This window comes from Camellia sinensis, chromosome 13, assembly GCF_055761805.1.
Source record: "Camellia sinensis isolate YWXY chromosome 13, ASM5576180v1, whole genome shotgun sequence".
NCBI lineage: Eukaryota > Viridiplantae > Streptophyta > Magnoliopsida > Ericales > Theaceae > Camellia > Camellia sinensis.
Window position 1 is genome coordinate 1,270,960 of NC_138973.1, and position 17,945 is coordinate 1,288,904.

At 34.3% G+C, this 17,945-nt stretch overlaps 2 protein-coding genes and 1 long non-coding RNA gene across 4 annotated transcripts; 2 read left to right on the plus strand and 1 right to left on the minus strand.

Annotated features, from left to right (window-relative positions):
- The first annotated feature begins 1,451 nt into the window (after positions 1-1,451).
- Positions 1,452-4,447, plus strand: LOC145806511 (uncharacterized). The gene is made up of 5 exons (XR_014349822.1): positions 1,452-2,038; positions 2,297-2,447; positions 2,570-2,670; positions 2,792-2,827; positions 4,198-4,447. It is a non-coding gene; the product is annotated as an uncharacterized LOC145806511 (long non-coding RNA).
- Positions 4,448-6,897: 2,450 nt separating this feature from the next.
- Positions 6,898-8,899, plus strand: LOC114316758 (plasma membrane ATPase 2-like). 2 transcript variants are annotated; one of them, XM_082901135.1, is made up of 5 exons: positions 6,898-7,203; positions 7,645-7,830; positions 7,945-8,026; positions 8,275-8,374; positions 8,531-8,899. In XM_082901135.1, exons 1-3 carry the CDS (start codon positions 7,153-7,155, stop codon positions 7,969-7,971), a joined length of 264 nt encoding a protein of 87 aa, XP_082757261.1. In that variant the 5' UTR covers positions 6,898-7,152; the 3' UTR covers positions 7,972-8,026; positions 8,275-8,374; positions 8,531-8,899. The 2 variants fall into 2 exon arrangements, with proteins under 2 accessions (XP_082757261.1, XP_082757262.1); XM_082901136.1 differs by lacking the exon at positions 7,945-8,026.
- An 844-nt stretch (positions 8,900-9,743) lies between these two features.
- Positions 9,744-16,990, minus strand: LOC114316764 (CASP-like protein 2B1). The gene is made up of 3 exons (XM_028263440.2): positions 16,592-16,990; positions 15,984-16,116; positions 9,744-10,108 (listed from the first exon to the last, which is right to left on the minus strand). The coding sequence occupies exons 1-3, from the start codon at positions 16,603-16,605 to the stop codon at positions 9,854-9,856; spliced, it is 402 nt and encodes a 133-aa protein (XP_028119241.2). The 5' UTR covers positions 16,606-16,990; the 3' UTR covers positions 9,744-9,853.
- Positions 16,991-17,945: the final 955 nt, after the last annotated feature.

A 17,945-nucleotide genomic window follows, 5' to 3' on the forward strand; every position in this document is an offset into this window, starting at 1 on the left:
GTTGGAAGGTAGCTTGTAGCCAACTAGCTAGAAGTAGCCAATACTAACTAATGGCAAAAGGAGGAAAGAGTGAAATTTTACTTTTTTTTTTTTTTTGAGAACAAAAATTTTACTTTCATAACAAATGAAAACACTTGTTTTTTTTTACAAAATTTTGAAAATTTAGGAATTAGTTCTATTTTTTTTAAAAAAAATAATATGTCATACAAGTTTTCATTTCCAAGTTTTAAAAGAAATAAAATTGAAAATAATATCACACATTGTTTATTTTGATAGAAAAAGTTATTTTTACAATTTGATATTAATCCTATGGTAGTTCCTTGTTACAATTCAAACTTTAAGGGGCTCTATGTTTTTGGTCTAACCAAAGGGGCTAAAGTGTAATTTAAACTTTCTTTATTACAAAAATTAAAATTAATTGGTAGAAATTCAAAGAAAAATAGGGGTGTTATTAGGATCTCACTTTAATGAGAAATGCAAGCGTGTGAGAAACAACCAATCTTACATGGTGGATGTAGATAGGTGTGTAAAATTAGTCCATCGACCTACAGCCCACCCGTGACTCGGCAAGCCTAGCTCGTCTGAGTTCAACCAGGCTTGAGCTCGAGACTGAGCCCAGATCGAGGCCCCAGGCTTGGGCCCTCTGTCCTGCAAGGCCCATTTTGAGGCTCACCTGAAGCCTAATGTCTTTTTCAGGTTATTTCGATAAACATAAAAATATAAAAATATAAAAAAGTGTCAGGACCAAACCCAGGCCCAGACCCAACCCGCTCAAGGCTTGAGTACTCCTAGATCTAGGCTGAGATTTTTCACACGTGGTCAAGTCCGGCCTGAAATTTGATTGGAACCCATGAGGCCTGATTGTGGACCAGCTCAAGCCTAGGCCCAGGAGAGCCGAGCCAGGCCGAATTTACCACCCTGGATGTGGAACACCAGCCCCTAGACCTTTACAAATAGATCAACCAGTACAAGCCTACAAGGTTAGTGCTAATTGCCCATCCTATTAGACCCCCAATTTAATATGCATACACAGAGAAAAACATACAGCACAAGTTCTCTTTCTACATCTTGCTTCCATGACACTGCTTGTTCCTTGTGCTGTGGGGTTTTATTAGACACACACACACACATACACACACACAAAAGAAGAAAAAACTAACAGCTTGGATTCAAATATTATATTATAATTTTGCCAAATTATTACCATCTCTCTTCTCTCTCTTTTTTGGTCCGGGGAGGGGGAGGGTATGAGATTATTTGTCTCACTTTATAATTGTCTATCCCATGTTCGTCTAGTATTGATTTTAGTAACATGACTATATGATGAATATAGCACAAAGCGTAAGATAGAGATTAGGACAAATGAATTGTGCTTGAGATGAGAGTGGAATCATATGTCTTGCTCTCTATACCATTCATTATTTGTCACTACAGGAATTATAGGTTTTAACGACGTTTATTTAACGGCGTTTTATGAAACGTCACATTTTATACTATTTAACGGCGTTTTTTAACCGTCGTTTTTGTTTAATGTTAAAACGGCACCGTTTCACTATTTGAAGGCGTTGAAAAGCGCCTTCAAATGCCCCCTCTCTGGCTACCTAGTTAATACACTCGTTCACTCATCAGGGAATGCCCTAATCTTTTACTCACTCATCAGTCTATCGTTCGTTCTCTCTCTCTCGCTCTCTCTCTCTCTAAACAGATGCCCTACTCTAATCTCTCCCTGCAGAATGCCCTAATCTCTTCGAGCAGAAATCGACGGATCAATTTCGATTTTGATTTTGATTCATCTGAATCCTTACGCCTTCTCTGATTTCGATTTCATCTGAATCTCTGATTTTGATTTCGATCTCGAAGCTCCACCGCCGCCACCATCTACACCAACGAGGTAGGTGAGTTCTCTCTCTCTCTCTCTGTGTCAACCCTCTCTAAAAGCTTATCATTCACAGAGATTCAGATCGATCTCAGTGATTTCATCTCAGAGCGGTTTCGATTTCGAAGCTCCAAAACACCATCTGCACCATCGTCTACTAAGGTGAGCTCCATCGTCTCTCTGTCTCTCTCTGAAACTCTTCATTTCGAAGCCTATTTCAGTGCTGTAATGGAAACATATCTCTCAATTCATTATTATCGTTCGTTCTCTCTCTCTCGCTCTCTCTGTCTCTCTCAATTCACTATTTGTGCTTGGAATGCATGAGAATGGCAGTGGAGAACTTAACTAGGTGACCTGCCCCAACCCAACACATATCTATTTACATATATAGTTATGGTCTGGTTAATATTACTTTTTCAGAACCAGGATTGGCTCATGGTCTGGGCTGTGATGTGGATGCTTTTCAATATGATCAAGTTTCGTAAGCCTTGCACGACTTGAGATAACATGATGGTAGCAAAGCAAAGCAACAACTTTGATCCTCGTGCTGCTGCTGCTAATTTCCCTTCAGGTAATGGACTTTCTAATTTTACCATCAGATTCTCAAGTATTCATCACTGTTGTTTAGCTGGCTCTCGGATGTGCTTACAGCTTGAAAGTGCAAATAACATTTTAAAAAATTGGACATGTCAGGTGTGCAAGCATATTTGGCTGGGCTTACATTCGCATTAGCCGTTTCACCTTGCAGCACTGCTGTGCTGGCAACCCTGCTTGGATATGTAGCTGCATCCAAGGTACTTTTAAATGTTTATTGATTTCAATTTCCATCTGAATTATTACCTTTTCAGACTGCTTTATACTGATCGTCTAATCCAATTTTTTCTATCATCTCTTTTTGTTGATATGGTCATCTAGGGTGATGCTTGATGGTGGTAGACTCTCCATTAGCAGGTAGTAATAACTCTTAAGGTGCATGGTTCTTTTGTGATGCGCTTGTTTTATTAATAACTCTGCGAGTGCATGGTTATTTTGTTGATGCAATTGTTGCAGTAAGATATTTATGATAAAGATGTGCTGATGTTTTTGTAATTTTTAAAAAAAAAAGTATAAATGGGAATATTAGGATGCATAATTTACAAATTTCATTTCCAGTTTTCTTTGGTTTTGTGGTAGTAAAATTGGAACATAATATGTAACTCTGAATCATATGATATCCTACTATATTGCCACTCAATTTCGACAGATATCTACTAATCTTGCAAGAAATAGTTGAGTTTTTGTAATGTTGATTGTTGTGAAATTTTCTATTTCATTGTGTACTTTTGTACTAATAGATAAATTGCAATGACTAAAATCATAATTTCTTTTTTTTAATGTACTCAACTTGAAAAGGGATTTTTAGAGTATCGCACCTGAAGAGGAAATGATCAGGTCCAACTGCAATATCGTTGTCTAGCTATGTGAACTAATGGTGAAATGTGGCTTTCAATGAATGCCATACTTTCTTCTTTTCATGCCTTTCATTGTCTTGATTTGATTTTTTTTTTTTTTTTTAAAGTTTTGTGTTACTCTAATTGTAGTAGTTATTTTATGCTATTTGCTTGAATGAAAATGAAGATATAATTAAAATTTATTAGTTTCTACATTTTTAAGAGTATCCCTTTTGTAGAACTTTTAGGAATGTTGTAGAGTATTCAATGAAAACAAAGGCACAAAAAATGCATGGAGAAAAGATTACCACATCTGTGTGATATCCTTTCAATTTGGTGAAATCTATGGAACTTGTACATTTGCTCATCTTAGTTTTGTACTACAGAATAAGGGGGAAAAAACACTCTTGTACTTAGAAAATTGAGCATTAATGTTGAATCCTCTTCAACTTAACACGTAGACAAAAATTGTGCATTTCATATATCTTGTATCAGAATTTTGGCTAGAATTTTGAAGCTATTGTTATGCTTTTTTTATTGAGATTTTATCATATTGGATTTAACTATTAAGTAATATTTGTGTGTTATGACTTCTTAACGTGTTTTAGAAAGAGTTGAGCTTTGTTTGCTTAGCTTTCATGTTTAAGGCATCCTCCATAAAGTGATGTGCTACCGGTGCTGTTGTAAAACATTTTTATAAATGAATGATTGTTTGACAAGATAATATATATTGCTGCTGCTAAGTATGGATTTTGTACAAAGGGAATTAACATTGGCAAATATTGTCTCATATTTTACTTATCATTATTATGAATTTTTTTTTTCCCCTCATAGGTCTCATGAATGATTTTGAAGAAAGATCAAAGTTTTGATTAATATGTTAATGTATAGGACACCCAGAAGGAGAAGAAGAAGAATTCGGTGTTGGAACAAAGTTTTATGATGGGAATGATTTCGCTTCTTTCAATTATTCAAATGAAAACCAGCAGCAGAGCAAAACCAATTCTCTCGACATGACATGGCCTTAAAGTTACAGGTTGCTCTCTCTTTTTTTATTTTCTTTTCTTTGTTCAGTTTCATGTATGTCTTAGCTAGTGATACAGATTCTTGTTGTTTGTTTCCTGTGTTTCTTCAATTAATGTGATCTACTTTGTTCCTTCAGAAAAGACATAAATGGTGAAATGTTTTTGACTTGAATACTCTTTAAGCTCTTGCAATGCTTATATAGTTGAAGAAAGTGAAAAAACCAGAACAAAATTGTAATAATTGGGATAAGATCTAGATCCACATTTGATTATGGTGAAAGTGAAACAGTGGATGAATTTGATTTTGACTTGACTATATAAATTCTCAGATAAGGTTAAATGTGCCCTGGAGTTTTTTTACTCTGATGTCATTAAATTAAATTATGCAAGAGGGTATTATTTTTTTCCCACTCTTGGCACGTCTTCACGTCATTGATTTACAAGTGTTTCTTAATATTCTTTTCTTTTCATTTTTATTGTCTAACGGTCAGGTATTGGTAGGAATAAAATAGTCATTATGAAAATTTGAAATTTGTAGGTTTGTCTATATTTACACGACAAAGGATCACAAACCCTTTTAAGAAAAAGTAGCCAAGTGAATTTTTTATGTTGATACTCAAAAAGAAAAGAAACTACATAAAGAAGCTGAATATTATTTCCGAATTGAAATTAACGAAGTCCATGTTGTCTATTTGTCTCTTCCGTTTGCTATTTTGGTATCTTCTACTTTCATGGATTTGTATTTCTTTGCTTTAAGCCTATGTTTGCATAGATTTGGCAATTGTTGGCTTCTAATTTCCCCAACGGTTTTAGTGCTGAGTTTGAGGGTCAATAACAAGTTTTTCGCTAAGCTTTTACCAGTTTGAGGCCTATGAAAATGAAAAAAGGTGGTTTATTGGGTTATCGACCACAGATAATTTAGTTTTAGACTGTTGGCTAAATTAACTAATTGATTTAACTTCAATACCCCATGGTTTTATATACCTATGTGTCAGTTGAAATGAACTATGCAAACATTCTATTGCCCTGTTCGAATGTGGCTTCCTTAATTGTTTAAACGTTGGGCCAGATTGTTCAAATGCACATTGTTCTACCCTGAACTATGCTCTGTCCTAGTTTGTATGTTCAAACGCAGACATTGTCATCGTGTGCTGGGCAGAGCTTGTGGAGAATAAAGTCAAAGTGAGAGACTGGACAGAAGTGGATAGCGAATTGCTCAGTGTTAGAGCAGGTACCATCTGTGCATCTGAATCTACTTAATCTTGGAGCACAAGTGGTTTGTTTGTCCCATGGTTTTTTACCCTTTTGGGTTTTCCATGTTGAATAGTATCTCTTTGTGTGATTGCTTATTTCTATTTATTAATTGGCTCTTAACTCAGTAATATCTAGTAAATCTGCTAATTTTAAAGACTCCTGTTTAGTTTTTTAGAATTTGTTGATAGATAGTAAATTTTGATCATACCTACAAAGATATGATACAGAGCCCACCAGCCAAACACCACCAACAGACTACATGGCTTGCATCTGAACTCTAAAATTCTATCTGAAAGTGACGATTCTACCAGGTCTTGAGTCGTTTAACATCCTTTGTACCAGCAAACCTACTTCTGAGTTCTGATATCATGAGCATGATTCATGAGCAGAGTTTATTTTAATGACCAGTTAGGGTAACTCAGTTGACCGAAACTCCTATACCTTACTAGGAGGTCAAGGGTTCAAGTCTTGCCACATGCAAGACTCCCCCCCTCTCCAAGGCTATGGCCTCTGATGTACTCGAAAAAGAAGAGATTCTTTAAATAGTCACAATCAAACACTTAGGCTTTAAGGTTTGTAGATTATGGCTGGAGAAGCAACTCTGCAAACCATTCCACCAACAAATTCCAACCACTTGCTTGCTTTTAAGAGGCCACAGTTATTTTTATTTTTAATTTCTAAAAAGAATAAAAAAAATAAGACCACTGTTAAACCTAATCGGAGGCCACAACTCTTTTATGTAGGCGCACAAGAAAGGCAGGTGATCATGGGAATCCATTATCCTTCTGCTTAAAAACACTTGTGGAATCTAGATTCAATTCTCTTATATTCCTTCTTTCCAATTATTTTACCATCTTGAATTTACATTCGTATTTGTTGTTTCAGAGGTTATTTGGCACCAGAGTACGCAATAAGAGGGCAGTTGACACGTAAAGTAGATATATACAGTTTTGGCGTTCTCCTTGTGGAAATAGTTACTGGGAGATGCAACACAAATACACGATTACCTGTTGAAGAACAGTATCTTCTTGAAAGGGTATGAAGTTTTTCATAGCTTCCACTAGATTGGTCAATCTTTTTGCATGAAGTGGTGACTACATGTGCCCGTTATATTAATGAATGACAATAGTCCATGACAACTCAGATCATAAAATTTAAGAAATCTCTCATTTGTAGAGTGGATAAAAACAAAAGTGTAGATGCTGATGGAAACTATGAAATGCATAGGAAAATAAGATATGGCCAAGCTTCTTCCCTTTATGCTGTTTTAAACGCTGTTTTTATTTATTTATTTTTTAGAACAAAAACTCAGATTGATAGTTTGGACAAGGTTGATGAAAATGAGAATTTTGAACAAAAACTTAGATGGAATTTTTTTTAATTTTTAATTCCTTTTATGTTTTTGGTGTGAATAATACAATTTCATACATTTTAATTATGGCTTCTGCTGTATTTAATGCTGTAAGAAAACTTATCAAAGGATAGGGTGAAACCATCTCCTCAGCCTGATAGCTGGAAGCTGGCAGAAATTTTTGTAACTGGAGTCATTCTTGGTGGTTACTTGGCCATGATGACAGTCATTTTCTTTTGGGCAGCATACAAGACAAACTTTTTTCCTGTAAGAAAACTTATAACTATAGTAAATGGGTCATGAAATAGGTGATTGGATACACCTGATAGGTTATATGCCAAAGGATTTCATATTTTGTGAATTGGTGACCAGCCCTGGTCCTGGCTTAACATAGTAGTTTAGATTTGCTAAATATTGATATACAGTTTTCATTAATGAGACATTTTCAAGAATGTATGATGTTTATATGCTTGTTATTTGCATTTTATTTTAGGCTCTATGTAATTGATAAATCCAAAATTTTGAAGTGTGCCTGATCTTGTGAAATTTTGAAAATGCATTCCAAATTCAGGCGCCTTCACTGCTCCTGTATGCAATTTTTATTATTTACTTCTAGACTGAAGTCTGAATGATTCTTCTTTTCACTGATCTATCAGTGTTATGCTTGGTCTTGAGACATATTTTCCCCTCCTTTTGTGTAATTTCCAGCGTATATTTGGGGTTTCAACTCTTGAAGCAACAGCTCATGATGACTTCAGGAAGCTTGCATCAGCAATATACTTGCAAGTGAGTATCATCAGTCAGGCCCTAATATTTGTGACACGTTCTAGGAGTTGGTCTTTCGTTGAACGTCCTGGCCTTTTGCTAGTGGTGGCTTTTGTTGTTGCTCAGTTGGTAAGTGAACTGCTATTTTCTATTCTTTTCTTTATTTTTTCCAGGCAAGTGCATCCTAAGTCCTAGTTACTTGAAGAATCACCTTTAGAATAAACTTTCCGTTTGTGTGAGCAGGTTGCTACACTGACAGTAGAGGATTGATTTCAATTCCTTTTTGTGAAATCAAGAGATCAGTTGGCTGATGTTTTCAATGAAGGTTTTTGTAGTAGGATTTTTTACCATTGTTTATGCTTAGTGTTGGTTAGTAGTAGTTTGAGGCATAATTGTGTACTTTGGATCACTTCAATATAAATGCTTTTGTTTATGGTAGGGAACCTTAATTTTGGGTCTCTTATTAGCCATGTTTACATTTACCATTGTGATTCCCCCTTACTTATTTTGCATCCCTTTTTTGTTTCCATTGATTTTGTGGCTTGATTTTCATTGTTGTTGGTTCTGTTTCAGTAACCTATGGAGGACTACATCTGAAGAAAAGAGAGAGTTGGAGTGTCTGGAAAAACCCATATATAATTCTGTTAGTTGAGCTGCAGAAGTTCATCATCAGGTTTCTATTTTCTAATTGCTCTTATATGCAACAACGCACATACAACTGCTAATATAGAAACAAAGGAATCTACTTTCTGTTGATGCTGGCGAAAACTTCAGTGAGGATTTCTGCATCTGGTTTATCACATAAAACGTTTTGTTTGCCTGCTTTTAGGTTCGAAAATACATCAAAGGTATTTTGAAGCCTGGGATGTTAATGGTTGACTTATGTGAAACCCTGGAGAATACCGTCCGTAAGGTGATATGGGAGAATAGTCTACAAGCAGGCATTGCGTTGCCTACAGGGTGCTCTTTGAATTGGTAAACATTTAGTCTGGCATATGAAGATCCTTCCGGGTTCATTTTTTTATTTTTATTTTTATTTTTGCAATTTTTTTAGAAAGAATGGTGTTTTGCTAAGTATTGGGTACGAATTCTTCAATTTGTGTTTATTTTGGTGAATCTTATTACAATTTATGTTATGATGTAAGCATGTAGACCAGTGAAGACTACAACTTTAATGCTAAGACATGATTTTTGGATATATGTTAGTTTGTGGTTAATGTTAAGACATAATTTTTGGATATATGTTAGTTTGTGGCTAACGTTAAAACATGATTTTTAGATTTTGGATATGTTAATTTTGTGGGTAATGGTGATTGGATATTAATTGAATGAGAAAGTGAATTAATGCTTCATTACAACTATTTGAATGGGAGTTGTTATTTTATATTAGTGCTATTGCAGATATTTTTTTTAGCTCAATCAAATAAAATTAGTACAATTTCCAAAAAAAAAAAAAAAAAAAAGATATGACGGCGTTTCTACAAACGCCTCTTAAATCTTACAGGCTAACGGTCATATTTGTTTAAAAAAGATATGACGGCGTGTTTCCAAAAACGTCGCTAAATGTCGTGAGACATTTGGCGCGTGGTTAGGAGGACATTTGGCGGCGTTTTTAAAAACGCCGCCTATACTAATATCACGACGTTTTTAAAACGCCATAAAGCTATAGCGACGGCCGCGTCCTCAACGTTTGGTGCTAAGCGTCACAAAAAGAATTGGTGGCGTTTTTGACACTTTTAGCGGCGTTTTTTAAACGCCACTAAAAGCTGAATTTCCTGTAGTGTGTCCATCATTCTTCTTAATTGATTTTAGTAGCGTAACAATATATGATAGAAAATAAGACATATAATGATACAGATTATTGGTGCTCGAGGAAGAGGGGGTGAAGGGAATCCAAGTGATCAACCTGATGAGTCGAGTCTTGTGAGCTACCGACTCCAAAGGTCTGATGTATTTCAACTGCACCGGAATCACATGTGGTCAAGTTAATTACCATATCTCAAATCCTACAAAATGTAGTAAAAGACAAATCTAGTGACAAATTCCACAAACACTAGCCTTGTTTTATTTTTTACAAACTGGTTAAGTAACAAAGTGCACTCTCTGTTGAGTTGGAAACATTGCTAGAATGACATTAATGACCTTTAGAGGCCTACCATCTTGCACTGCTCTTACCACCTTTGTCGCCATCGTATAATCGGAAGAGACTAAAAGCAGAAACACCAGAGAGGACCGCCATGCTAAGGCTAGCAATTACTGCACTGGCTAATCCCTCTCCTACTTGGTTGCAGAATTTTCCGTACATGTTGCATATCTTCATCCATTGCAGCTCTGACTCCCCAAACTTAGCGAACACTGAAGACTGTGCAGCCGCTGCCACCGCGGCCAAAGTCAAGTATGCCATAAGCTGTAGAAGAGAGTTAATACATATGGAGCTCATATTTGAATCAAACAAGAAACTAGTTAAATTTTACACGCATCTCAATTCCAAGATGGATCTTCCTAAGCCCATATTCATTTGACATGAAATCTTGTATTTGATCATACCCAACTCGACAAATCCTCGTCTTGGCTCAAAGAACTCTGTTAAATCATGCTTAGATGAGAAGATCCCAAGGCATGCATTATGAAGATTCAAACACTTCTTGTAACGTGACAATATGACAAATTAGATGGAAAAATTGGTATAATTTCCTATTACCTTGTCACAAATTCATGTAACATTGCTCTTAGGAGCTTCTAGCTCTGAACTTCTTCTCCAAAATGGGGTCCCTATCCCAACCCATCAAATTGCTAATTAAATCAACAAGTCATAGGTTCATTTTCTGATGATCTACGGGGTATTATGGAGGCATGGGATCATCTGTCTGAAATCTCTCCGTCTCAAAAACTCATGATCATGTCTCTAGATTTCTGTATTTCTCAATTTTCACATGATCTAGTAATTGTTTGGGTTATTACGATTCATGATGATTTACTTATTAAGTTGGTTACTTGGTTTATCAGCAGCTACTTTGGTCAATAACTCTGAATTTACTAGGATCACCTATAGTTCTTGCAGGTCCATGATCTGTCCAAAACTAAGAACCATGGACATGGACATGGGATATGACACAGACACGTCAACATGTAAATTTTAAAAAATGTGAGACACAGCATGTGAAGGACACGTGTTCAAAGATAATAATTGTTAAAATGATGAGAATAGGTGTAAATTCATGTTGTTTCCTTTTACCATTGAATTTGAAGTTCATTTATTTAGACTTGTAATGTATTTTATGGTTGTTAAAACAAAACATTTGAAGTGTTAAAAAAATCATTACAACTAGTAGGTCATGTTTGGACGTGAGTCTGATAAATGTTAAAAAAATATTCAACGAATACCGTGTCGTGTTGGGAAGAAAGCAATCCCCACAATGTGCAATGCTTAAAAGAAAGCCCTAAAGATTCGTGAGAATAAGAAAGCCCTATCTCCATATGTGCAATGCTTATAAATGTCTGGGAAAAGGGTTAGGTGGGGGTTGGGCCAGAGAAGGTTAGAAGTGTTGTAAATGTAGCCAACCTAGTGTGATCAATTAGGAAACAAAGTACCTCTTGTTAGATAATGTCTCAATGGGACCACATAATTAAATGTGGTGTTATCATTTATAAGAAATCTACAATTTAAGTGATTCAATTTAGTTAATAGGCTTAAGGGTATATGTGTTATGGACCTAATGTGTAGATACTAGTTGTATAATTTCTATTTCTATGAGGGGCAGAAATAGAAATTAAAACATATTGGTTAAAGTTGGTTTTCATTCCTTTTAAACTTCCACAACCTTTCAGTTTTGAAAACCAATTACAACCTTTAAAAGGTTATGGTCCCTATTCCTTCCCAGGTGAAAATAAGAATACTGCCATTTTTTCCTAAATCCTCTCAAGGAGAAACATAAGGCACCAAAGGGGAAAGGATTAGAAGGCAATAACATAATCAATAATAAAGAGTTCATTGATAATCACGCTTCCGTTTAACCGTTCATCAATGGATTCAGGTATGTCATTTTGTCTTGATTTCTTGATAATACACATGGTAAATGATCCAAAGTGTAAGGTTTATGTTCTGAAATTTATGCTGACAATTGGTATCAGAGCATACATATCATGTGTCTTATCAGAATTGATATGCTTTATTCATTCTATTTAGTTTCCTGGAATCAGATTCTGAATTTTCTTATGGATGTAAATTCTGTTTTTTCCTGTTTTGTTCTGTGAAAATGGCAATCTGCTTTCTGGAATTGTAAAATGATTCGGTGGGCAGTTTTTTTTTTTTTTTTTTTCTCTCAAATGGATGAACATCATGTATTTATATATATATAGATATATCTTGCGATTTGATCGGTTTAATTTTGAACATCATAAAAAAAAAAAAAACTATTTGTTTTTTGGACCCGTCAATTCTATTTATATATGTATATATATAATTGGAATTGCTGCAGATTATATAACATATACGGGGTCACAAATTTAGAAATCTTTAAATTTAATGTAATTTCATACAACGTCTACAGAAATTTAATTTTCTAACATTCTCAATATATGTCAATTCAAACAAGATGTCACAAAAGTGATCTCTCTTGTCTAGATTGTTTTATATGGAATGATTTGAAGTTCATGTCTGTGTATCTCATGCGGGTATTTATCGGTCCAAAGACATGATTAAGACTTGGCAGAATTACACACACATTTTGTGGTGATAAACATGTGCCAATTGTCAAGAAAACCTAATGTGAAAAATAAATCCATCAAAAGATAGATTTGTTATTTGACATAACTTATTGTCAATGTTTGATCATTACAACAAGAATACCACTTACAGTTAATATCACTACCCAAAGGCTTGGTATTAATGTTGTGCTAGGTATCTTGAAATGTTGTCATTAAATTAATTTATTTAGAGATTATCTGTTTGGTAACTTAATGGTGTATCTGAGAGACGAAACCGGACTCTTAAGGATATGGTAAGAAGTATGATCAGTCATTCTACTTTACCAGAGTCCCTCTAGGGTGAGGCTCTAAAGACAGCAACTTATATCTTAAATCGGGTGCCAACTAAAGCAGTTGTAAAAACACCTTATGAGCTTTGAGTTGGGCGAAAGCCTAGTCTAAAACATTTGCATGTGTGGGGGTGTCCTGCTGAGGCGAGGCCTTATAAACCTCATGAACGAAAATTGAACTCTAAAACCATTAGCAGCTACTTTATTGGCTATGCCGAACGATCACGGGGTTACAAGTTTTATGATCCCACAAATAGGTCAATATTTGAGACGGGAATTGGAACATTGTTTGAGGATGTTGAGTTTGGGGGGAGAAATCCAGTTAGAGACATTGTCTTTGAGGAGGAAGCAGGAGTAATCCCACTTCCTACTACTACTTTTGACCAATCACAGGTTCCTATACCTGTCATTGCTTGAGAAGTAATTTCGGATCCTCAACCAGACAATGTTGTTCAAGATAATATAGTTCAAACCCCCATTCAAGATGAGGTAATTGTTCCTGAGGAACAAACTCTACAACCTCAACCTCAAGAATCTGTGCCATTAAGGCGATCCACCAGAGAAAGGAGATTTGCATTTTCAGATGATTATATTGTATATCTCCAAGAACATGAGGTAGAAAATGGAATGTCGAAAGATGATCCAATCAACTTTCGTCAAGCCATGGAAAGTTCCTAGTTGTAAAAGAAAGAGTGCAGAGTGGACAGATTTCCATAGAGCACATTGGGACAAACTCCATGATAGCGGATTCACTTACGAAGGGACTACCACCCAAGGTCTTTCATGAGCACACTGCTCAGATGGGTGTTGTTCTATTTGAGAACATTCTGGTTTAGTGGGAGTTTGTATTTATATTACTGCTTTATGTCAGCCTTGAGTTTTATCTATGTAATTAGATTAATTTGTGCAGAAATGAAATATTCAGTTTATTACGCTCTGCTATGTATTGTGAAGTATTGATCTCAATAAAGTTAAGTAGGACCAGTTGGAAATAGGCATGTATGGATCACATCACATGTAATTTCCATGCTACGCATCCATGATTGATCTATGTCATTTAGCTGTATTAGTATACGTGACCATTGGTGGGTCGAGTTACGATTGATGTAACGAAGACCGCTTCGATCCTATATTAATATAGTTAATGGACAAGATTGTTTGGATACCCTCAAGTTATAATAACAAATTTCTGAGCTCACTAAAGTTAAGCACATTTTTCAGGATACATATGTGGTCCAGTGGGAGATTGTTAGATAATGTCTCAATGGGATCACATAATTAAATGTGGTGTTATCATTTATAAGAAGCCTACAATTTCAGTGATTCAATTTAGTTAATAGGCTTAAGGGTATATGTGTTATGGACCTAATGTGTAGATACTAGTTGTATAATTTCTATTTCTATGAGGGGCATAAATAGAAATTAAAACATATTGGTTAAAGTTGGTTTTCATTCCTTTTGAACTTCCACAACCTTTCAGTTTTGAAAACCAATTACAACCTTTAAAAGGTTATGGTCCCTATTCCTTCCCAAGTGAAAATAAGAACACTGCCATTTTTTCCTAAATCCTCTCAAGGAGAAACATAAGGCACCAAAGGGGAAAGGATTAGAAGGCAATAACATAATCAACAACAAAGAGTTCATTGATAATCACGTTTCCGTTTAAGCGTTCATCAATGGATTCAGGTATGTCATTTTGTCTTGATTTCTTGATAATACACATGGTAAATGATCCAAAGTGTAAGGTTTATGTTCTGAAATTTATGTTGACAATTCTGCATATCAGAATGGATCCTTTTCGGACCTACCCTGACCACTAGCCGTTACTGCTCTTTACTTCTGTTTACGATATTTTAGTTTGTTGACATTTGGCTGACCTTTTCTATGTTTTTTTTCAGTGATTTTTCAAAATTATGTTAATAATTTATTATTATTATTTTTTATCTTTTAGATTTAACTGGGCTAGATTATCCTGAAAATAAAAAATTTAAACTGAAGTCAAAAAAATGATTTCAAAGGTATTTTTGGATAAATTTTGAATTTTTTCTTTTTTAGTGGATTTTTATTAAAATTTTCATTTTGTTTAATTTTGGGCAATTCTAGTCTAGACGGACCTAAGAAGTGAAAAATCGGCTCAAATGTAGAAGTTCACAAAAGAAAAAAACAAACCAACTTAAAATTGGTGGACAAGCCCAAAATCCTATGTCTGTAAATCTCCCTATCTTTCTCTCCCAATTTGTTCTTAACCATTGAATCATTGAAAATTTTGAGATGTAATAATATGAATTCATGATTTAATGCTGAGTGTTTTAACAAAGAGGGATGGAGAGATTTGAGGATAGAAGATCTCATGCCTTCCAGCAGCCATGTACTCTTCTAGTTTTATTTTATTCTTTTAGAAGTGCAATAAATAGTGTTAGGAATTAGGAATGGAAAATGCTAGAGGTCCCAAATTTTCTACCAAATAAATGACCAAATGTCTCACATGGGTGTGGGGCCCACAAAATTGCGAACCCCACACCCATAGTGTCCCTAGCATTACCCATTAGGAATTGGAATAGACCATCAAGCACATCTTCTTTAATAAATACTCTTACGTACCTAGCACACACATGCAATGAGCTATTAAGGGTTTCATTAAATGTAATTCACTAGTTTAATTAGTTGAATTCCAACCATAATAAGCAGACATCCTCAGATAATCTGAGTAGGTCTATACAAACAGAAGACTTGTCCAAAAGAAAATCAATACGTGACACTATAACATATAACATATAAGAGTTTTAAAAATCAAATTTTTTAGTCTTTAAAAGTAAAAATTTTAAGATATGTAGAGATTAATTTCTATTGTCGTGAAAATAGGTCATTCCGAAAAATTAAAACAAGGTTTTTAGTGACAAAATTTTGAAAATGTCACTAATAAATAACAAAATAATTTGGTCTAAGTTTACTTTTTAAGACAAAAAAATTTAGTTCTAAAAAAATAATAATTCATCACTAATGTCTAATTTTTATTACTAAAAATATATTAACAACATTTCTACTAATAAAAATATTTGATCGCTAAAAAATAATTTTGTCAAATTTTAGTTTCTAAAACCTTAATTTTTTTTTTTTTTTTGTAGTGTGATGAAGTGACAAATTTAAATTTTATCACTTAAAAGAAAGAAGGCCCATCAATTATTTTTTTAAAAAAAATTATCACTGTCACAATGATATCACTAAGAAAGAACTAGTAGTGTATACCTGATCACAAGAGAAAATAGCCCAAGCCAAGGACTTGTTGAAGAGCACAGTCCCTTTAACCATACTCACCACACACCTCAACCCTTGGACCAATGAGTAGGCTGCAACTAACCCATTGGCCACTACCAAAAAGCTGCAACGAAGACGTTTGCATCAAAATTTACTAAAAAACAAAGTTATGATCCTATAGGGTTAATAACTTCTTCTTCTTCTTCTTCTTCTTCTTTTTTTTTTTTTGTGTGTATAATTTGTCTTTTATTCAGCTTCAGATTAAAGTTTAATATAATTAACTTAAATGAGTTAAAAGAAACTTGACTATTGAAAAATACAAAAGAAGTGTCTTTAATTTTTATTTTCTGATTATCAATTTTCATCTTTCAAGAATCTCTACCAAACAAGTTTATATGGTGTACGATTTTAAAGAACGTTATTGTATGTGTATCTTGTCAGTTATATAGTCATGTATGAGCCCATATCAAACTGATATATTAGTAAGGTCAGTGTTGAAAGTTCAAAATTCTAACATATATACAACTGATATTTAAAACCTGATATAATGTATAGAAAAACCTTTGATCTGAGAGAGAGAGAGAGAGAGAGAGACTTACACAAGAGCTTTCATGTCAGTGAACTTGGCTTTCTTTTGAATTGAGAAGGTCTCTTTGACCTGAGTATCAGACCCAACAAGAACAGCAGCAAGAACACCTAGACCACAGATCACACACCTCAAAACCAGCTCTGCAATCCTCACCCTCCGATCAACTACCTTTAGATTGCTCTCATGATACACTGGAATATTCCCAGGACCCACACCAACACCAAGATAGCTCAACTTCACCAATACTCAAAAAACACTCAAAAACCCAACTAGTGCTTGGAAGAAAAATAAGGGGCTACCCTCACAGTCACACAGCACCACAACAAAACACATAGATCCAACTACCAAGTCCCACCACTTTATATAGACCCCTCCACAACCCAATTTTTGGTAAGGAAATGAGTGAGACGTCTAAAATTAGAGCTCTAAAGGGATATTAATTTGTTTTTTTTTTTTTCATAAAAAAAAAAAAATTATCTTTTTTTCTCTTCTGTTTTATCTTTTACCTTCTATTTATTTTTTTATTTTTTTATTTTCTTTAATTTAAAAGGTGATAGCTCATTAAGCAGTTCTAATTAGAGCTCTCTAGCAGATCCTTTTTGATAATTTTTACTTCAACTATGATACAGATCACTAAACAAAGATCACTAAAAATAGCACTAGTAAGGTGGCATGTCTAAAAAAATATTAAAATAAAAAAAAGAGGAAAAAGAAAAAATGTAAAGAAAAAAAAGACAATTTAATACTCCTTTAATGCTCTTCTTTTAGTGTTCTAAATCATTTTACATTTTACTTCTCGCTTTTCTTGATGTCCAAAAGTTTTTTTTTTTTTGAGCTGATTGATGTCCAAAAGTTTGGTGGTGGAGCTTTGCTGCAACCCTGTGGGACTGCCAGGTGGCATAACTTGTGGTCCTGGTAACCCATGATTTACTTACCACAACAGTTATGTGTAATATCAGAATTATGATACATGATTTAAAAAAAGAACGACAATTACAGAGGCCACTAATTTTAGAATTTTAAAAAAATTATTAATGACATGATACTTAATAAAAAAAAAAAATACAACATTAAGGTTAAAATATCAAATCATTTATGGTGGGGCCTACTGCTACATCATTAATGGTAGCACCAATTAGTGTTCCCACTCATTTTCCTTAAAAGAAATGTTTCAGATTACAATTTAAATTTCTTAAATTTATTCACAATAATAATAATGTGATAAAAGAGTTGGGCTCTATATGACAAGTGTAAAAATTAAAAATTAACTGTCACGCCCCGAATTTTAATTACACGAAAACATTACCAAAGTCTGTAAATTTAGGTCCACACATATATATATATATATATATATATATATATTT